Below are 22,443 nucleotides of genomic sequence, written 5' to 3' on the forward strand. Positions count from 1 at the left end.
TTGAGAACCCATGCGTAAAATGGACAGGAATGCTTTCTGAATTGGGACCTATAAATGGTGTTTCACTGTATTTGAGTTTCTTATAGCTAGGTTCCATTGTGCTAAGTTCTGTTTTCTGTTTTCCCAGTCTGAAGCAAAAGAGGACAAAGACTTCTTTTCCCTGGCTTTGCTTTCACCACTGCTGAGGAGATCTCAGCCTCCTTCGGGAAATTAGCCTGACAACCTGAAGAGGGCTGTTAGGATCTAATGACAATATCCCTATGATTCCAAATACCTACGCTGAGTTTTTCAAAGTCCAGTTCCCATTACAGTTACAGGGAATTGTACATCCAGATCCTTTAGATGCTTTGAAGCTTTCAGTCCTGGTGTGTTGCTTTATTTTCAAGAACTTCCCCCATAGTAAACTTTCTATCATAACTCTAGAGCTGGTAGCCAGCATTTTAGTGAAAACAATATTTTGTACCCTGCAGCAGCATTTACTCTGACAAATACTCTCTTCAGAGCTGAGCTAACCTTCACAATGCTGCTGCACTAGATGAAGACTTAGCCTGAAGTTGTTATGGAAAGCACTGTTACGTTCAGGTGTATTCATCATGCAGGAGGTAGAGGAGGATCTGCCTATGCCAAATGGAGAGACAAACTTGGTAGGGAGAGAAATTTTATTCTGACCCTTCTCAAAGGCTATCATCAGACAGTGGTGGGAATTGAAAACGCCGTTATTATGTCCTTAACACTGTTATTTCCAGCTGTGTTGGACATTGCTCTGTGGCCAATGGTATTTGTAGAAATGCTTCTGTCACTAGTGTATAAATGTGCCATTGTATGTTTTTTAACAATGATGATATTTACTAGAGCTGTCAAGCGATTAAAAAAAAATCACGATTAATCACACTGTTAAGCAATAGAATACCAATTGAAATGTAGTAAATATTTTTGGATGTTTTGTACATTTTCGAATATATTGATTTCATTTACAACACAGAATACAAAGCGTACTCACCTTATTTTTGATTACAAGTATTTGCACTGTAAAAAAACCCAAAGAAATAGTATTTTTCAGTAAATCTCTTTATGATGAAAGTAGAACTTACAAATGTAGAATTATGTAGAATTATGTAAAAAAAAAAATAGCATTCAAAAATAAAACCATGTAAAATTTTAGAGCCTGCAAGTCCACTCAGTCCTACTTCAGCCAATCGCTCAGACAAACAAGTTTGGTTACAATTTGCAGGAGATAATGCTGCCCATTTCTTGTTTACAGTGTCACCTGAAAGTGAGAACAGGCGTTCGTATGGCACTGTTGTAACCGGCGCCGCAAGATATTTGCGTGCCAGATGCACCAAAGATTCTTATGTCCCATTCCAGAGGACATGCTTCCATGCTGATGATGATTTCTGCTTGATAACGATCCAAAGCAGTGCGGACTGATGCATGTTCATTTTCATCATGAGTCAGATGCCACCAGCAGAAGATTGATTTTCTTTTTTGGTGGTTCGGGTTCTGTAGTTTCCCTATCTCAGTGTTGCTCTTTTAAGTCTTCTGAAAGCATGCTCCACACTTCGTCCCTCTCAGATTTTGGAAGGCACTTCAGATTCTTAAACCTTGGGTTGAGTGCTGTAGCTATCTTTAGAAATCTCTCACATTGGTACCTTCTTTGCATTTTGTCAAATCTGCTGTGAAAGTGTTCTTAAAATGAACATGTGCTGGGTCATCAGACTGCTATAACATAAAATATATGGCAGAATGCAGGTAAAACAGAACAGGAGACATAGAATTCTCCTCAAGGAGTTCAGTCACAAATGCAATTAATGCATTATTTTTTTAACGAGCATTATCAGCATCGAAGCATGTCCTCTGGAATGGTGGCCAAAGCATGAAGAGGCATACAAATGTATAACATATCTGGCATGTAAATACCTTGCAACGCCAGTTACAAAAGTGCCATGCGATCGCCTGTTCTCACGTTCAGGTGACATTGTAAACAAGAAGCAGGCAGCATTATCTCCTGCAAATTGTAACCAGACTTGTTTGTCTGAGCGATTGGGTGAAGTAGGTTTGAGTGGACTTTTAGGCTCTAAAGTTTTACATTGTTTTATTTTTGAATGCAGTTATTTTTTGTACATAATTCTACATTTGTAAGTTCAACTTTCATGATAAAGAGATTGTCCTACTGTATTAGGTGAATTTAAAAATACTATTTTTTACTGTGCAAATATTTGTAATAAAAAATAAAGGGAGCACTGTACACTTTGTATTCTGTGCTGTAATTGAAATCAATATTTTTGAAAATGTAGAAAACATCCTAAAATATTTAATAAATTTCAATTGGTATCCTGTTGTTTAACAGTGCGATTAATTGACAGCCCTAGTATTTACATTTGCTTTTTGTGCCTAGTATGCTTATAGGTGTGTGCTTTGGCAATGGCAAGCTATGCTGGGGATTACTAGCCTGCTAAAGCTGAAGCCTCTGCTTGCTTGCTTGCTTGCTTGCTTGTTTGTTTGTTCTGTGAATCCTAGTCACCATGAGTTGTTTCATTTAATAGCCAAATATAACAGCAAGAGATTTTGTGAATATATTGACAGGGAAAAATTCTTGAAATAGAGTACCAGATTGTGTTGCCACACTTTGACAGCTAACAGATCTGATTGAGTAAGGACAATTTTGGGTGGATTTTTAAATGCTCATTCTAAAATGATTAAAAGGAGGATTCCTCAAGTTGAGTAAGATTTCACTGGCAGCTGAATGTGTTGAAGAACACTATTTGTGAAACTGTGCAATATAACAAAGGGGGCACTTAATCGGTCCCTTCTAGGCCAGTGAGCAGCTCCAGCAAGGTACCCCGGTGAAGGTAACTTCACTAGCACAGTGCATTCAGGAGTGTATCCAATTGAAAAGGAAGCCAGAAATCTGTGACAGTGCTGAAAGTTATTGGATCTAAAGAGATGCAAATGAGAGGCTCCTGGGTGCACTCAGCCAGGTCACAGATGGCTGTGGATTGCAAGGTATCATATGTCACTGAATGGTTCATTCCCAGCTAACTTCAGTGAACCAGTGGAATAATGTTTAACAGTTAAAGTAAACCTATTTCAGTACTGGATGGCCCCATCCACAGCCTGATTAATAGCAGGAGCAGCTGTTTACCTTGTAAATCCGGGATTAATTCAGTTTTCATCTTATCACTGCAGTTCATTTGGCCGTTTTTGACACTCCTAGATACTCTTCCTGTGACTGACACAACAGAAATACATATATGGATAGCTAATGTATTTTGAAAGTTGGTGGGATTTTGCTAAATTCCTTCGTAGGCCTTTTTAGCAATATGGTAAATATGAAAAAGTCATGGCAAGGAGCAAAGAAAAGTGGTGATTTGTTCTTTCTAATACACCTTTGTTGTAGCACGTGTGCCTGATTTAGCCATAATTAGACTCCCAGAGATATAAATTTTAAAATATAAATTTTAAATTGTAAAAATTAATACAGCTATTATAAATAAAATATTAATATTGTAAATATAAATGTTAAAGCTGTAAATACTAATACAGCTATAGTCTGTATTAATCTCATATTTTGATTAAACATTCCATGCTACAATGAATGCTAGTGCAGCCAGGCTCCCACATGTTACACGAGTCAGTTTGACATTGTGAACACTTGCAAAAAGAATGCGTAAGAATTTGTGGCCCCTGCTTTGCTTTGGGTTAGTTCAGATGACAGTGAGTGAAGGAGGAATATGTGGCAGTGGGGAATTGCCTGACTGCCTGAACTTAGTTTCCAGATGTTCTTACATTTAGGGATATTTTTAAAAGGTGTGTGTGTGTGCGTGAGAGAATGCTTTTAATGGGAGAAGGGGTTGGCTGCACTTCTCTGCAACACCGTCAGCCTTAACTCTCTCCTAACGAATTGCTTCGTGTGAGAATAAGGATAGTCCTGGCTGTTGCATTTGCTCCTGCTTATTCATGGCTCTGTGACATATGATTGCACTTCTCAGGTCACAGCCCCATCTGCTTATAACAAATAAAACTATAACCTACAATTCGAGCCTGCCTGTCCTTCCAGTTATCCAGTGTTGATGAGATTTTGAGGATAATCATTTATCTGTGTCTTCCGTAAGCTAGAAGGGCTCTTGTTGTCGTCCTGTTCCTGCTGCGGTGGCTCACCTGGCTGATTCCACCTGTGAAGCTAGGAACAAGAGTCTATGCGATCTGAATAGATACACACAATCTCATGTGACCCTGCTCAACTCATTTTATGAAGGACATAGTTACAGACTAGCATTCTCAAGTATGGATCTCTGATATTCATCACCTACTTCCATTTTAGGCAATTAAATAAGAGACCTGATTTTCAGAGGAGCTGAATACTCCCAACTCCTACCGACATTAACTGAGCATCTCTGAAAATCAGACCTTGCTTAGGTACTTAAATATGAATGTAGGTGATTAACTTTCACCATGCTCCAATTTCGAATATTTTGGCTACAATACAATTCTGCCTGTCTCATTGCACCTGTATCCTCCTCCATAAGGTTTCTAGAAGAAGTGTGATACTTTCCAAGAATGGGAATTTCATCCCTCAAAGAGCTTTTCAATATAGTCAGGGTCCTGTGGATTTTGTGGCCAGGGATTTTTCTCAGAATTATGCTGCAGAGTTATGTTCTGGAATCTAAGCTATCATTTAAAACAACAACAAAAAAACCAAAAATGTTTCTAGCCCTCATGGTTGTGAAGCAATCCTCTGAAATGTGAATCAGATGTAAACAAATGCAATTTGTTATCTTGAGTTTTGCAGACAGCCTGAAACAACAGCTGTGAGCGTGAACTACCTCCACCACACACATATATCTTAATACACCTCTGCCTCGATATAACGCGACCCAATATAACACAAATTCGGATATAATGCAGTACAGCAGCGCTCCGGGGGGGGGGGGGCTGCGCCCTCCAGAGGATCAAAGCAAATTCAATATAACGCAGTCTCACCTATAATGCGGTAAGATTTTTTTGGCTCCCGAGGACAGCGTTATATTGAGGTAGAGGTGTATGTAGCTAGCTGAGAAACTCAAAGATGACAAATATCAACCTTAACTATTTTATTGCTGATCATTGTAGCAGAAACAGCCAATTAATGTGCTTCTCTTAGGGCCCTAATCTGTCTTCCATGCCTACCTAGGTTCCAAAAAGCTCAGCTGTCAAGTTGACTGCATTAGGCTTCACTAGAGTAGCACTGTAGCTAATTCCTCCTCCTAATAAGTCATAGGCTTTACAGACCCCTCTGTCACCCTGAGTTAAGTGTTTCAAGAGCATATGTTCTTCAGCCCTCAAGTTTGAAAGCTCCACAAGGGATCACTACACACTTCTGTCACTGCTCTGTTGGGAGGCTTAATTCTATTTGTTTAACTGGGTCTTGGTTAGATTGAACTTCTGACTGAGATATGAAAAGAAGCATCTTGTGGAGTTGAAACACTTCAATCCAGTGTGCTTTGTTTTGTTTTCTTAATATTCAGTGTTGACGTCCCTTCCTGCCCTGGCTGTGCCACCCACTACCCCCACCAAAGCCATATCCCCCTCAGTAGTGAATGGACTAGAGATGACAGAGCAACGGAGCTGGCTATACCTGGAGGAGATGGTCAACTCCTTACTGAACACAGCCCAGCAACTGAAGACCCTGATTGAACAGGCTAAACAGGCCAGCTCCTCCTTCCGGGAGGCTGCTGTTACTCAAGCGAAAATCCAAGCCGATGTGGAGAGGAAAGAGGTAACAATGCTGGAAGAGATGACATTGCTTGAGTCTGTATTATCTTTGTTTACGACTACTAAGTGAGCGAAGTGCTACCTTACTCAGCTTCCCCTGTGGTTGAAGTGAAAGACTGACTGAGCATAGTCTCAGAAACCTCGAGTCCTATTCATCACCCCTGCAGCATCCTCGTAACTTCTGTTGAAGTCACTCAGTTACTTGTGTCTTGTGGTGGGGGAAGAGGGCATTCTGGGATTCTAAGAAGCTGAGGGAGCTATGGAAATAGTTTAAACTCTTGCTTCAGTGATCACGGATTCTGAGCCCTGGCATCAAGGATCAGTTGGTGTCTGGGAAGGGGCTGCTGATTTCATGCAAGACCTACATACCACACAACTAAGAAATAACAAAAGCTCTGACTGCTTAACTAGACAGTTATTCTGCTTTCTTTATGGCAAACTAGGAAACATTTAAAAGATGCTACTCAAGCTGCTGACTTCCTGCTAGAGGAGCAAGGGATGGGGCAGTGGCATGTTACTGAGTGAAGTGGGTTGTTTTGTTTTTTTGGGGGGGGGAGTTTACATTGGGCATAATGTTTATTCAGCAAATTCTTATTTACTGTTGAGATAACAAAGTGTAGCTAGTGTCTGTTGCCATGGATACGAACTTCTGGTACTCTCAGAGCCATTGCTGACTCCAGTCCTGTGGGTCTCCTAGATAAGGGTGTAGAGAGAATCCATGAAAGACCGTATCTGGCAGGACTTCGATGCTAGAGCGGAGAGCTAGCAGGACAGTCTGAGCAGGAATTTAGTTACTTTAACAAAACTGACTTGTGTTTATACTGGGAAACAGATTGTTCTTTCTTGATTAACACATACGTGGGCGGGGGGCGGGGGTTAAGTCTCCACTGCATTCCACCTGGTGTAGTCTTTTACACCTGTTCACAGTGGATGTCAAGTGCTATTTTTCTGATTTAGCACCCATCTTACACAGGTGTAAGGACTACACAGGGTATGAGGCATTGGAGAATCCGACCCACAGGTCTTTGAGGAGATATGTTGTTTGCAGGCACAGCTGTTTTTGTTGTTTTATAATTTGTTGTCTGTTTGTTTTCCCCCTCTCCAGTTTATGCCCTGTCTTCCCTCAGGGCTCCCAGATGAAGAAGGCTGGTTGGGGCTCTCATTAGAAGGCCATTGATGCTACGCACACTTTATATAAAGGCATCTCTGATGGCAATACAGACTGCTACCCTCCCACCAGGGCCGCGTTTACTCACTTCACTATGCTGCTCCTATTCTCTGCTGGCACAGGAAGTGAGGGATCAAATCCAGCTGCTGCACAGCAGTTCAGAGCGCTAATTTACAGGGCAACTACTGTGAGCCTGAGTGAGAGAGTGACTTTTTCTCAGTAACATACACCCCCAGCTGTACCATCTCTGGCACTTACATTCTTATTTTGTAATATGTTGTTGATACTTGTGCTGCTGAGTGGGACTGTATTCTTTTGAGAAATTGTGTAGGTGGTGTGGTCATTTGTATTGACCCTTAATAACAATTGTAAAACTCTTACTTTTGTGGCTGCACAGATCCCTTTACCTAACAAGAAAAAATACTAATTTACTTTTGGGCCTGCATTACCAGAAATGTTGAATGTAGTAGCTGTCTCATCTCTGTTCAGGATCACCACCAGTTTTGTGCAATCTCTTTGCAGTGTTACGTTTTAAGTATTTTGAAATGAAAGATCTTTTCATTAGATAAGAAATGCAGAGCAAGCCCAAATAAGGGATTAAACCAGAACAGAGCTATGGAGTCAGATCTTCCTGGAATATGGATTTGGCACATAGGATTAAAGAAAAAATCTGCTAGATTGGAAATCAGCCTGCTTCCAGTAATAGGTTGTTCAGTAACAAGCTTTGCTGCTACAGCTGTTAATACAAGCTTCACTCTTTGCACATCTGCAGAACTGTTGCTCAGTTCAGCAACCTGACTCTTATATTGGCATTTGACACCTTATATGTAATGCTTAGTTTAGCTGACATGTACATTCACTGGCAGGAGAAGAAAACAAACTGGAAAGCTTGCCCCTGGATTACCTTTGATACAGTCGTTTTGGATAGTGAGAAATAATGAAGCAGTCGTGTATAACACACAGATATCACTATTAAAGACTGGCTGATCCTTAAATATTGCAAATGAACCATACAGTTTCCAAATGACCGCAATTTAATTGGTGTTGCTGAAGGGAATCAAGCTATGCCATGTACAGTAAAGGGGTATTTGCTTTTCTTGTGTAGAGATCTGTAGAATTCATAACCATGTGAAAGACAGACTTCCACTTCCAGTCGTCATGGACTGAAAGAGAGATTTGTGCTGGGGATAGATCTTCATTTGTTACTTGACCATTGGTTGAAAAAACGTGTGCAGTCAAATTATTGACATAGACCTTCCTTCTGATAGGCTGTACTAATGTTACTGTCTGATGACGGTTAATTTCAGTCTCTGGAATGCATTCCTTAAAATCTTTTTTTAAGGGGTGGAGGTTGCAGAGAGAGAATTTTTGGGAAAGGGGACTTGCTAAATGTAGCAAAAAAAATATATTCAGCATTGTGTCATATAAATTGATGAAAGCCAGCAAAACAGGCTTTAGGCTGCAGTTCATTCCTTAAATTGGTCTGTTGTGTCTGAGTTGGGCAGGAGTGTTAGATCACTGGGTATACTTAGGAACCTGTGGCAATTGCTAGACACTAGGTAGTTCAAGTCGGTGTGTGGGTTTAAGGCTGGACTGTAGAGCTTTCAGAAAGAAAATTCATCCAGATACAGTAATGGAATATATATGTAGACAACACACATTCACATATTTAAAAGGAATATTTGAGAATCCATTCCTCTGTCACGTATCTCCCAAATCCTGTGTTCAGATGTTTGCCTCTGACCTCATAGCAGGAAAATGCTCCGGTTTAGATGTTTGTGAAGCCCTCAGCTGTTACAATGGAAATGTAGAATCACAAACTCCAAACTTGTAAGCTGAACATCTCAAATATTTTCTTTCAAGATATAATTGTAATTTTTATGTCTACATATATGTTCAGGGACTAATTCTCACTGTCCTTTTGTTTTTTGTGTTTTTTAGTTGATATAAATTGGCTTAAGAAGCATGGTTTGGTGGGTAAAGTGCAGGACTGGGAGTCTATTCCAGTTCCAGGTTCTATTTCCAGCTCTGCCACAAATTTCTTATGTGACCTTGGGTAAGTCACTTAACTGCTCTGTGCCTCAGTTTCCTCATCAATAAAATAACAATAGTACGTACTTCACAGAGGTTTGGTGAAGTCTTAACAAGTGTTTGAAAAGTTTTGAGAGAGCCCTGGATGGAAGGCACTATAGAAGTACAAAGTATTAATCCAGGCCATTCCCAACCATTTTTTGAATCACACCCCACCGTAGCTATATATATAATATATATATTTTTAAACTTGAAAATCCACCCTTTACAATAGCAAGAAGGATACTGCCACCTACTGTTGCTAATGTGTTTGTTCCGGTCAGATTACTACTTCATCAAAATGCATGTCAAATGGTACTATAAGAACATCACTTACCTTTTAAAATGGAGTGATGCTGCAACCCTATACACCAGACCATAAATCCACTCATTCAGATTTGGCTCAGCCATTTCTCCGTCATGCCAGCAAGGAAGGGTCTCTGCTGTCCCATGCCTCCCAGCTCTGGTCGGAGGAGGGTGGTTCTGGACTCCCCCTTGTTGCATCCCCGCTGAGTTCAGGTTCTCAAAAGGAGGGGAGAGGAATGGCTGTTTGTCCCCCTTATCTCTGGCACCCATGGCCTTGCCCCCTAAAAAGTCTGACACCCCCCTCCCCCCACTGAGAACCTATGTATTAATCAGACACGTTTTTTAAATTATCCTCAGAGCAGTTTTTTAAAGCTGAAATATAAGATTCCACCATTTACTGGCGCAACCCTACTGTAACAGTAACTGCTCCAAGGGAACTGTCTCAGTTTGCACACGGGAGTGTCTCATGCAGGTAGTACTGCATCAATGCTACAAATGGTTAGGGTATGTTGTCAGTCCATTAGAACCATTACAAGTTCACTGTAATGTGGTGTTACTGGTCCAGAGCATTGATACACATATGCAGTGTTGATCATGTCTGAGTTTCGAAGTTTAAATAACTCCAGCATTTTAAAACTAATGAAACCAGTGTTAAAAGCCACTTTTTTTATGCATCACCCCAAAGATTTTCTGAACTGAGACCACTTCTACTATCTCTCTGCAATCGGAGACCCCCTAGAACTAGTCCCAGATATGAGACTGACCTCTATTTCAATGCTTTGGACCTCAGTGCCCATAAGACACACCCAGTATATGTGAACATTTGGTGTGCATGCAGCTGATACTTTAGTTCTGTGTATGGCTGTATGTTTTCACATGGAAACACCAGACGTCATTTACATATGGTCAGCTTATTGTGAGTGACAGACAGATCTATGTTTTGGCTAAAGTGATCTCGCACATTAAAGAAAATTCTTTTTATCAACTATTGGTATTTCATGTGTTTGTATAAAAATGAAAATATCTCAGTATTTGTGTTTTAAACAATAAAATATTTATTGGTATCCAGGAAGTATGATTTGATATTTCATATTTCAATATTCCTGTTTTTTAGTCAAGTAAAATTCTCAGCCACCCTTATTGAAAGACCCTTAAAAAAACTACATTTGATTGGTCACTGAATTCTGGTTTCACTGCGTCTTTTTGTTTAAAAAGAGTGGGGTGATGGTGGGGGATACTCTGCATTTAAAGGTTGAGGATGCTCAGCATTTCACAGGAAGTGCTTAGTATCTTTCAGGATAAGCCCAAAAGGAATGGATGAAAGGCACAACTTTACACAAAGCCCGAAACGCCTGCAAAATCTAATATTTTTAGTGTTTGTTAAGCTGCCATTTAGTTCGAGCAGGTTTTAGAGAACATGTAAACCCACCAAAAATCCTTTCCCATATTCTGTGCAAAACGAATACTGTTTAAGCCATTAAAAAAGTCCAAGACCCTAAGCCAAAGATATGCATATAAAATATCATTCCTCTGTGAATTAATGTAGAAAAACAATAGAAAAAGTCCCATCCTTTCAATATAACAGTGCTAGAGGGGATACTACTTTTAAGGACCAGGCTGAAGATTAGATCATTTAACAGCTGGATTGTCTGAATTGTTTTCCCAGAAAGATTGAAACAGTACAGGGCAGGAGGGCATGAAATTAAATGGAAAAGGGTCAGGCATTTTAGGAGTCTAGCTGTACACAGAAAGTAGTTAGTATATGGATTATGCTACATAGGACAACAATCGGTGCAGTTCAGATCAGTGGTTCTCCAAATTTTTCTGGAGACCATATTGTAAGAGAGAGATTCTTTCTCTTGGTTCAGTTCCACGCCCAATTTCCCTCTGCTTGGGTCTGAAGTGTCTCAGTTTCTCCAGACCGCTGATGATCTGTGGCCTGCAATTGGAGGACTCCTGATTCAAATAAATAAAATGGAGGTGAAAATAACTTCATCTGCATATTCCAGGAAGGAGTGGGGCCTGGAGGAGTACCTGATAGGCGTGCTTCCTGGTGGCTATCCTATAACTCTTCACTGAAAATTAGGCAGGGAAGAAGTCCTCCGCTATGGAGCTCACAGCCTGTGGCAGCCCCTAGAGCTAGAATTCATTGGCTATCAGCATTGTGCATCCGTTTGTATGACTGTGTAGACCATTGCTGAGGGGTTTGTTGTGGCTGGTTGGGACTGCGCTTGTGTGTGCATGTATTGGAGGGGAATATTTAACAATTTAACATGCGTCACTTAATCTCAAAAAAGATATAGTGGAATTGGAAAAGGTTCAGAAAAGGGAAACAAAAATGATTAGGGGTATGGAACTGCTGCTATATTAAGAGAGATGAATAAGACTGGGACTTCTCAGCTTGGAAAAGAGACAACTAAGGGGGACTATGATAGAGGTCTGTAAAATCCTGACTGGTGTGGAGAAAGTAAATAATGAAGTGTTATTTACTACTTCTCATAACACAAGAACTAGGGGTCAACAAATGAAATGAATAGGCATCAGGTTCAAAACAAGCAAAAGGAATGCACAGTCAACCTGTGGAACTCCTTGCCAGAGGATGTTGTGAAGGCCGAGACTATAACAGAGTTCAAAAAGGAACTTGATAAGATCATGGAGGATAGGTCCATCAATGGCTATTGGCCAGGATGGACAGGAATGGTGTCCCTAGCCTCTCTTTACCAGAAGCTGGGAATGAGTGACGGGATGGATCACTTGATGATGACCAGTTCTGCTCATTCCCTCTGGGGCACCTGGCATTGTCCACTGTCAGAAGACAGGATACTGGGCTAGATGGACCTTTGGTCTGACCCAGTATGGCCATTCTTATGTTCTTAATTGTTGTCATACAGATCAGAGCATTAGGTGCAAATAATAATAATAAAATAATACAATTACAGAAGCAGTATGGCATTTTCCCACACTTCACATTAGCTAATTGGTATTATCATAGGTAGTTTGCCTTCCACTTGATACTAGAAGGTCTGTTTTAACCTTCCTGGAAGAATTCCAGTATGATTCTTCGCCTCTTTTGCGCAAATAAATATCTGGTAAGTTGGCAAAAGAACAAATACTAGCTAGAATGTGGAGATCAGACCCAGATTCTCAGCTGGTGGAAATTGACGTTCCAGTCTGTCTCAAGACTTGAGGTCACCCTTTGCCCAGGAAAAGTCATTCTGCTTAAAACTGACTCCAAAGTAGAAACAAAATCTCTAAGTAGCAATTATTTTTGCTGTTCCACTGAGGTTGCCTTTAGCTTGGGCAAAATTTTGGCATCAAATTCTAAGCAGGAAATTGTACGTATTAAATTCTGCTGCAAGTATGAGACTGTTTGTTTACTTGTGTCTAAGCATGACTAGAAGTATTAAAGATTCTGTGCTTGGTACTTTGCATGCTACATAGACAGATTGAGTCTCTTAATTTAATAAAGCCAGAGCTAAGCCAAGCCTCTTGCTATAAGGGGTGAGATATTTCCATCTATTATTCTCCAGCTCCCAAGAGTTTCTTAATTTGATTCCATGTCATGGTGACTTAAGGATTTCTAAGGTTGTGGTTTCACAGGAACATAAATGTCTTGATGCCAGGTCATAAAGATGATCCGAAATTAAGCCCTTAATCTGTTTAAGCATTGGGGACCTACTCTCAGATAAACCTACTTTTCTTTACGGTGGTATATAATGTTTGGTTTTTTTTAAACTTCCCCTGAGGTTTAACTCTGGGTCAGTACTGAATCTAATCTGGTTTCACTCCTTCCTTATGTGGGCCCACGGGAGGTTGGGGATGGGGTGGGGCGGGGAAGAGAACATCTGTTGTACTCGGAAACTGATGGGAGGGGGGACTGAAAGTCCCGTGAGACACACCCAGTGTGAACTTCTTTGGGACAGGTTACTTCTTGTATGCCAGCAAATATGAGACAGCAGAGCAGATGGCTGTAACACTGCCTCTCAGAGAAACCACGTTACAGACCTGGCCTAATATTTAAAAAAATCCAGCTTTGCCAGTCTGTCCTTGCCAAATGTGTCTACTCGGTTAGTGTGAAGATTATAATAAATCCATAGGATTTTGCATGCATGTTCTTTGACTTGACTAGATTGGCCTTTAGTTCTACTTGGGTAGCTGGACTGCAGTGGAGCCTTTACCCCTACTTTTATTTTTGTATTTTAGGAGACAGGATTGTCAGTTCTAAAAGGTTTGAAACATTTATTTTGTCTGGTTTTTTTTCCTGTTCTCATTTATGGGCTATTCCATTTCTCCAGAGTCTATCTGGTCTCCCTGGGTACGTCTACACTGCAATAAAAAACCCGTGACACAGCCTCGGCTGGCCCGGGTCAGTTGATTCAGGTTTGTGGGGCTAAAAATTGCAGTGTATACGCTCAGGCTCAGGCTGGAGCCGAGTCTGAGAGACCGTCCCTCCGCATGGGGTATCAGAGCCCAGGCTCCAGCCCGAGGCCAAATGTCTGCACTTCAGTTCCCAGCCCATGTCAGTTGCCCCAGGCTCTTGAGACTCAGTTCTGCAGTTTTTTATTGCAGTGTAGATGGGGTTTTTAGTGGTCTGAGGGAAATTTGACTCAAGTTAGTGGTCATGAAATGCCTTTAGCTGTATACTGTTGTTACCCGCACTGCTTCTTCTGGTAAGTGTCATGTCATGCAAGACTAAGCCCTGGTCTATGCTTACAATTTAGATTGATCTAGCTACATGTATATAGGAATGTTCACACCCCTGAGTGCTGTAGTTAAGACAACCTAACCTCCAGTGTAGACATGGCTAGATTGATAGAATTATTTCATCAACCTAGCTACCGCCACTCGGGGAGGTCAGTTATCTAAATCGATGGAAAAACCCCTTCCATCAGTGTGGGAAGCATCTATACAATGTCATGCACCCCTAGTGTAGACATGCCCTCAGACACCCTGTTAACGGATGAGCTCCTGTTTGGGTGGAGGGGAGAAGTGGGATTGCTTTAACAATGCCATTACTTGACAGTTACATGAGCAGTTAACCAGGATGTCTGATCAAAGCAAAGCATCTTGGTGCAGGCCCTTTTGTTTACCTCGAGTGGACCCCATCTTCTTTTAAGGAATGGTAATGGCTCATTCAGATGCCCCCAATCCAGTACTGGAGCAGAATGAGCTGAAGTAATGGTATCTTTATTATTTATATTACCATCACGCCGAGACACACGTCTCATTTGATATAAACAGCTCCCTGTGCTGCCACACCTCACAACCATGGTGCATATACCAAGTAATGGTTCCAATGTCTCTTTCATTGCAGCAATATCAAAACCAGTTATTTCAACAAACGGAAGATGTCGATGGTAAAACAGAAATCATCATCAAGGTAAGAACAAGGCTGCTGTTGCAGCCTTTAAATCCCAGCTGTAAATGTCACATGCTTTAAGAATGTTCTTTAGGCGTGTACTTGCTGCTTTGTCCTTTCTCAGTTAAAGATACAGGGCTTGTCCTCACAAATACTTACTGCGCGCTTTGTGGTGCAACAAAGCGCACTAGGGAACGTGTAGTGTGCATCAGCTGGGTCCACACACACGTATGGTGTGCGACACAATGGAGCGCAGTGAGTGTTTGCGTAGCCGTGCCTGTCAGGTTTATTTAATTTCTCTCTGAAGTATCTGGTTTTGTCCTCTAGCAGACATAAGGATATTGAGCTAGACGGGCCAGCAATATGATCTGGCAAATCCGGTGTTCCTTTCACATGGCTTTTCATGTTCACAAGCCTCATTTCACCACTGTCCTCTGGCCAGACAGGCTGAACTGAGTCCCTCCCTAGCTGTGTTAGCATAGCAGGTACTGCTGGTGAAGAATAGGAAGCTGACCTCTCACTCTGTGAGTTGGCCATCACCTTTACATCTCTCTACATTCCTGGCAGCTTTGGGAGTAGGGCTTTGAGTTGGGATTCAAAACTAGATCTCCTCATTAAGAGGACACAGCATTGTCTCTGGACGACTCGACAGGCCTCTCATAATATTTATGCTCTCTGTGTATTAGTGTATTTTTCAGTATCTCATAGTACTGTGTGTGGTAGTGACTAACTTTGCTAAGGATCAGAGGGGATGAGTTCACACGAGGGGTGGGAGCTTTGACTCTCTCCTTGGTTTTTATGCATTTATGTCTGAACATTAGCACCCTCTGACTATAGTTTGATTGCACTGACTTTATTTCTAGGTATGCAGAAAAGATGCAAACAGACAGTGTGAATGAGCTGAGTGTTAATAGGGGCCTGGATGTTAAATCAGTTGTGCCTGAAAGAGAGAGGAAGCAGCTAAACTAAATATGGCTTATGTTAATGTTGCCGCAGTGTGACAATGTATTCACAGCCAAGAACTACTTCCTGTGATGGCATTACACCACTGCTCTGACTTGCTAATGACATGTCGGTAATTTGATGAGTTGGAAACTGAATGAGCTGTAAAAATGTACCCTGACTGCCCGGATTAAATGATCCTCCCACGTAAATATACAGTCAACTCCTCACTTAAAGTCGTCCAGGTTAACCTTGTTTTGTGCTTATCCATTAGGGAACATGCTCGTTTAAAGTTATGCAGTGCTCCGTGTTTGGCAGCCACCTGCTTTGTCCTCTGCTTGCAGGAAGAGCAGCCCGTTGCAGCTAGCTCGTGGGGGCTTGGAACCAGGGTGGACTGGTAGCCCCTATCAGCTCCCTGCTCCCCTAAGTTCCCTGTGCAGCAGCTGCATGCAGTTCAGCGGGGAGGGAAGGAAGAGGGGGGCTAATGTCAGGATGTCCCCCTGCTCTTGCACCCCGCTTACCCCATCTTCCATAGAGCATGGGGGACAGACCAGGACGGAGGGAGCTTGCAGCAGCTGCCTATCAGCAAGCTGATCTAATTAACAAGGCAGTGTACTTAAGGGAAATGCACATATCTTCCTCCATTCCTGCTGCCTTGTGTAGAGAGAGAGTTAACCCTTGAGGCCTCAGCCAATTGCTAGTTCCTCATTTAGCAGTAAGGGAAATATCCCACCCTCTGACTCCTCCACCTCAACCAAGCTTCACAATCATCATCACTGTGTACCAGTATTAAATTGTTTGTTTAAAACTTACATTGTGTGTGTGTGTGTGTGTGTGTGTGTGTATAGTATTATTTTTATATATATATATATATATATATAAAAAATAGTCTTTTGTCTGGTGAAAGCAATTTCCCTGGATCTAACCCCCTCATTTACATTAATTCTTATGAGGAAATTGGATTTGCTTAACATCGTTTCACTTAAAGCCGCATTTTTCAGGAACATGACTACAACATTAAGTGAGGAGTTACTGTACAACTCTTTTCATTTTTAATTGGAGTTTTCTTGAGATAAGGATAAAGTAATGGACATCAAAATATTTATGAAACTAGGTGTTGCAGTTACATAATCCATTCGTCCTTTCTGTATGAAGAGAGATGGTGCAGTTACCCCCAGGTTCTGGGTCTGTGCTTCTAAAATAGCCTTTTTACCTCTGTCTCTCTTTCCTGTTAGGAAATTGCTGTTTTGATCATATTAGCAATCATGTTCTCTTCGATCAGCAAAGCAAGGAAGGCAGAAAGTCAGTCCTCATTTTGTCTTCATGTGCCTAGATGTTGCTTCCATAACGTTCCATGTATGCGGGACCCCTCCTCCTCTTGTGAAAATCAGGGAAAATTAAATGTGGCGTTTGAGCCAGCTATTTGAACTTCCATGCACACTTTTCTATCACAGTCAGAGCCAGCAATAAACTGGTGTAAAGGAGCTAAGCACACTGGTAAAATAAAAGTTTTTGTTACGTATCTGGAATGAAAATTGGGGAGCCCAGCTGGGGGTTAGAGTATATCTGTGTGTGAAGGCTCCATGAGAGCAATGCATACTTAAAACTTACCTGGAGGTAATTTAGATGAAATTCCCTTTTCCAAGCCCTGATCCATTCTTGTTAAACCCTGAGTTTATCTGAAGGTGGCTGAAGGGTTAAACTTCTGCCTAGAGAGACACATGTAAAGAGTTTGTTAGTGGAGTCTGAGAGGAATCCACTGTAATGAAGAGTTGTATATACTATTTACCTCTATTGGCTGACTGCGTGTTCAGATGCATCAGGTCAGCTTAAGTAAAACACGGTGGGGGGAACCTATGTGTGATGTTTGCAAGGTTTCCCCAGTGTCCCAGGGTCTGATTCATAGCTTTGTTTGCTCTTCAGAAAGGCAGAAGGATGGAGTACTAGGAAATCGCTATGCTGGCTCAAAATTGTTTTGCTTTCTGAAGTGATTTAGGCTAAGATGGAAGGGAGAGTGGATTTCCAGAACTGTTCCCTAAGCCATTGTGCTGCTTTTTCCTTTGCACTGCTCTGAGCTTCAGCCTGTGTAACCAGACTGCTGTTTGAGTTGAAAGCATCTAGCTTTTTGTCATCCCTGACCTGGCCACTTTGTCCTTTTTTTGCAGCAGTCCTGTGTAAACTGTGGTCGGGAGGCAATGAATGAGTGCACCGGATGCCATAAAGTCAATTACTGTTCAACTTTCTGCCAGCGGAAGGTAATGGATTCTTTATATGTCACAGATACCACCATTGTCTAAAGGCAATCAGCATAGCTGGCGAAACAGGTGCAAGCATATACTGAATACCCCCAAATAAGCAGGGTAAAGAGGACAGGCCAGCATATTAGTATGTGTGAGCCTATCTTCTAATGCAAGTCTACAGATTGCAGACCTGACAGATCACTGGCTGCTGTTCACACTGTAACCTCAGCAGGCACTCAGCATTACACCCATGACTGAGAACATACAGGCTGCCTGTAAGAGTGTGGTCATTCTTGCTATTGGGGAGTTTTTCCCGCATTTTTTAGGTGGTTCGTGTTTTTTCTGTTTACCATCCCCAGGGTCTGTCGCCTCTTGTAAGTTTGTCAATCATATTTTTTTAAAAGGCAAATTTACAACTGGGACGTATGTGTCCCTATAGGCAGCCTGCCTGCATGTTCCAGTGCTGAGCTGTGGTGGTTGTGACGTCACCAGCAGAGAGCATGCTGGGACAGTGTACCAAGCAGACCCTGCCAATCAGAGAGAAGCCGCAGTGGAGGTGAGGAAAATGAGACCATTTTCAGTGAAGTTCTTCTGTTTATGTGCATCACTTATCTGTATTGCAGAAACTAAACTGTCCTTTAAAAAGAGATTAAGGGTAGTTAAATGTGACATCTCTCATCATGCAATCCCTAAAAAACAAGGCAATAAGTTAACTGTCCCCTAATGCGCACACAACACATTTCCACTGACTGTGACAGACTCCGCATTGTCATTAGGAACCTCCTCCAAGCGCCAACTGATAAAGGAAACACACCCACACAACACGTTAATCTCCCTCGTGGTGTAACACACAACCTTCATTGCACCCTCATGTGTGCCCCATGCACACTTAACATGTGCCCGTGTGTCAATTACATGTTCATTGATGTTGCTACCACCTTCTGTTTGTAATATTTGGAGAGGGTTTTCTAAGATTGGCAACTCGCCTGTTCAAGGTGAACTCCCAAGGTAAAATGAAAATCCAGGTAAGGCCTGAAATGGGTCCTGACCCCCCTCACCAAGTGAACTATCAGGAGCGTGAGGCTGTGACAGCTTGCATTTTTCTATTAAAGAAACCTTTTGTTGATTTTTACCCCAAACAGGTCTCTGTTGTTCAAACTGTGGGGAGTGTGTCCCACAATGATTGGCTAACGTGGACAGGTTTCACTCCATCAGGGATGACGAACCAAAGGGGAGAAGTCTGAGTGTCTGGGAGTTAACAACATAGGGTAGATGGATTTGGGGAGATTCTGGATCAGAAGGGCTGCAAGGCATAGCTAGGCTGGGGGATGCCAGGATCAGGCCTGTATGCTTGTAGTCTGGCTGCTGGTGTCAGGGCTCTGAGTCATAGCAGCATCCCACTGAGGCACTCAAGGTGACAGGGCAGGTGGTGATAGAACCCCTCACTGGTCTGAGTGATCCCCAAAATGTCACAGAGGCACAGAAATAACATTTAATGTATACCCTCCCCTGGCTCTTCCTGCTTTGTTAACAAGTTGCCAGAATACATTGGTCTGTGGTGTTACTGATACCGTAGGTAGCATGAGATCTCTGCCATTGGTGATCATACAAATACGTGGATTGTGGCATGGTTTAAGCAAACCAAGAAATAACTCAGGATTTCCCAGGAGGAAAAACAAATATGAAAAGGTGAGGTGGTATTGTATGACTTTTAAACCAACCTTGGATAATTTAAGCACTATGCCCAGATGTACAGACACCCTTGTCTTAACCTGTGTATTATACAATTTTAACATTAGTTTTAATAAAATTGTCAAATCTTCTGTGCCGTGTGTTCCTCACATTCTGTTTACTGGCACATTCTATACCTATTTCTTGCCAGAACTTAAAGGTGAACCAAAAATTTAGTTTAGCCAAAGTTATGTTCTTGGAGCATGTCCTAATTCAGTCCAGTTGGTTGAAGTCAAATGCAGTGAGAATAAACAATCAATTTTTTTAATACTAAACAAATTAATACTCTTCTTGTATCCTGTTTGCCTGGTTTTGATTTGAATAGTAATTACAGCTGCATTTTCCACTTAGAATGCAATTGTTAAAATAGTCAAAAAATGAATGAATGTTTGCTGCAATATCCTGCTAAAATCTAGATGTCATTTTCTTGAGAGTCTCAGGGCAGCAGTCCCACCAGATTACCTCAGTGTGTAACAAACAACGTAACACAAGCTGTTCAATATAAAATGTAGGCAATACCGAACAGTCACAATTTCACTTTCTTACTAGACAGTGCAGGTGCCTGCTCCAAACGAACAAAACACCTCGCATGCTGCTGATGCTGAAAATATAATACACTAGAGTAGTTTAATCCAGCTATTGATAGCTGCAACCCCAAACTGTCTTCTCTTGCTGGTAAATATTAGACTAGTTCATTTATGATCTGCCTCCTTCCCCTCCTGGGCTGTGATCCCAACACATCTCATGAGCTAAGCAGGGTTGGATTTGATCAATATTTGAATAGGAGACCAGTAGGTAAGAAAGGATGTTATCAGAAAGGGGTATTGGTCAAGGCCAACTTTCCCCTGTTGGTAGTGAAACAGTGCCCTAGCACAATGCTAGAAGTGTGTTGGGTTGTTTTTTCAGATGCGGGTTGCAACCGAGGTCCTCACCATTTTGTGATCATTAAAACTCCTGACATGTTTTTCACAGTGGTGGGGTAGCTGACTTGTTTCCTGAATAAATTCCAATTGGGGGAATTGACCTTCTGCCTATTTAAATTCCCTTTGTGATTTTGGTCGGATACTTTATTCCTTATGTCCTCTCCTAAATTGGTATTGTTTTCTGTGCACTGTTAAGCAGCTGCTGCATTTCATCCCAGTGTCAGGGGAAGCACTTCCTTAATACGGTTTATAAAGCCTGATAAATATTTAGAGATTCTGTGAGGAAACAGACATTCTATACAAATAAGTTATCCCAAGTCCATATCTGGTGCTACTGCTGTTGGCTTTCACGAGATCATACAGGGTACATCTACATAGCAGAAAAGACCCACAGCGACGAATCTCAGCGCCTGCGTCAGCTGACTTACACTTGCATAGCAGGGCTAAACAGCAGTGTAAAGGCTCTGGCTGGAGCCCAGTCTCTGAAGCCCAAGTTAGTTGAGCTGGGCTCTGAGAGTAACTGCCACAGGTTTGGGGGTTTTTTTGCTGTTTAGATATACCCACAGTTTCCCGATGCTCTCTTTTTTCACATTCTCTCTGCGTGCTCCTTTGCAGGATTGGAAGGATCACCAGCACATGTGCGGTCAGTCGGCCACAGTCACAGTGCAAGCGGATGAGGTGCACGTCACAGACAGTGTCATGGAGAAAGTCGCAGTCTGAAAAATCTACTTCTGTAAGGTCCCAGCAAAGAACAAGGGAAGGTGCTTGGCTGGATCAGCAAACTGGATGGGAGCTCATATTGTTGGGTGTCTGGAAACTGAACTCTTCTCTTCAGTGAGCTCGTCTTAAGAAGACGCTTGAGCACTGTGACGACATTTGCATTTTGGAGGCCTACACAAAATCGTAGCAAAGGAGACACTAAAGATACGTGATCTGGGAAAAATAACTAGACTTGCTGTTCAGGAGACCACCCTCGCTTTAAGGAATTTTGGACTGTAAAGTTAAGCTTTCAAGACTTTGAAACCCCTCCGTTGCAGATTATGTTAGAGCCATTTCTCTTGAGGGTCATCTGCAGTGGTTGGAGTGAAAGTTACGATGTGCCAGTGTTCCATTTCACCCCATGCCACACTACCTCTCATTTGAAAAAACAAATCTTTCTTCATTTGTTTAATTTTATTGTCTTTAAAACCATAAACTATATTCTGTCATTAGAAGCCCTTTTTCTGATTAATTTTTGCCTTTGCCTTCAGGGCAAAATTTTACATATTGGAAATTCTGCATGTGTTTATAAACAGAAGATGTCATATTGTTAAACAAAATACAGTGAAATCATGAAAGTGCATATCTGGAACATTCCTTTTACACCAAGTGCATTTGCCAGAGCACTGTTAGACAGCGTGGACCTATTTTGCTCAGCACAGTAAGGTGAAGCTTCATGACACTGGTGTTTCTCAGCTGCCTTTTTGTGGCAGCTGTCTTGCCAAAATCAGATCTACCTGAACCAAAGTAAGAAAATGGTTTCTTTCCTGGCATTAGTGTACTGACATCGGGACTTCACTGCAGCTATTAAAACAAAATGCTGAATGGCTAAGTAAGTGAAATAAGTCTCTACAAAAGTGGCTAATTCAACTAAATCCCTTTTAGTGACTTAGACTAGCCAGGCTAAGTGTCCTAGACTCCCTTTTAAGAGTGAGCTGAGGCTTGCCACAACCCATGAAAAACTCTTCCTAGGGCTTTCTTTGATCCAGGCCTGGAACCTTCTACTGATGTGCCTTAGCCATTGTTTCTGTTCATCGAACATGAACTAGTGTCACTCATCATAGGGCTGACGTCCTGGCTTAAAATTGAAGCACGGTCCCACTCAGTAGACTGACACATGGGCAGAAGTGAGGGGACTGATGCAAGAATTGTTCAGTGAAATTCCATGACCTGTTATGCAGGAGGTCAGACTAG

The 22,443-nt window shown here is 41.8% G+C and overlaps 1 protein-coding gene across 5 annotated transcripts in view; it reads left to right on the top strand.

Moving 5' to 3' along the window:
* DEAF1 (DEAF1 transcription factor) overlaps window positions 1–21,704 on the top strand; it is a 43,281-nt gene extending 21,577 nt beyond the window's left edge. For 3 of the 5 annotated variants that reach the window (XM_039537477.1, XM_039537478.1, XM_039537475.1), the window contains 5 exons: window positions 5,505–5,755; window positions 14,610–14,675; window positions 17,762–17,851; window positions 18,276–18,392; window positions 21,106–21,704. In XM_039537477.1, coding sequence (XP_039393411.1) covers window positions 5,505–5,755; window positions 14,610–14,675; window positions 17,762–17,851; window positions 18,276–18,392; window positions 21,106–21,210 — 629 coding nt within the window. In that variant the 3' untranslated portion in view covers window positions 21,211–21,704. Of the gene's footprint in view, window positions 1–5,504; window positions 5,756–6,856; window positions 9,026–14,609; window positions 14,676–17,761; window positions 17,852–18,275; window positions 18,393–21,105 lie in introns of those variants that run through there. The other 2 variants (XM_039537476.1, XM_039537479.1) reach the window with 2 other exon arrangements.
* Window positions 21,705–22,443: the final 739 nt, after the last annotated feature.

The sequence above is a fragment of the Mauremys reevesii genome, linkage group 4 (genome assembly GCF_016161935.1).
Source record: "Mauremys reevesii isolate NIE-2019 linkage group 4, ASM1616193v1, whole genome shotgun sequence".
NCBI lineage: Eukaryota > Metazoa > Chordata > Testudines > Geoemydidae > Mauremys > Mauremys reevesii.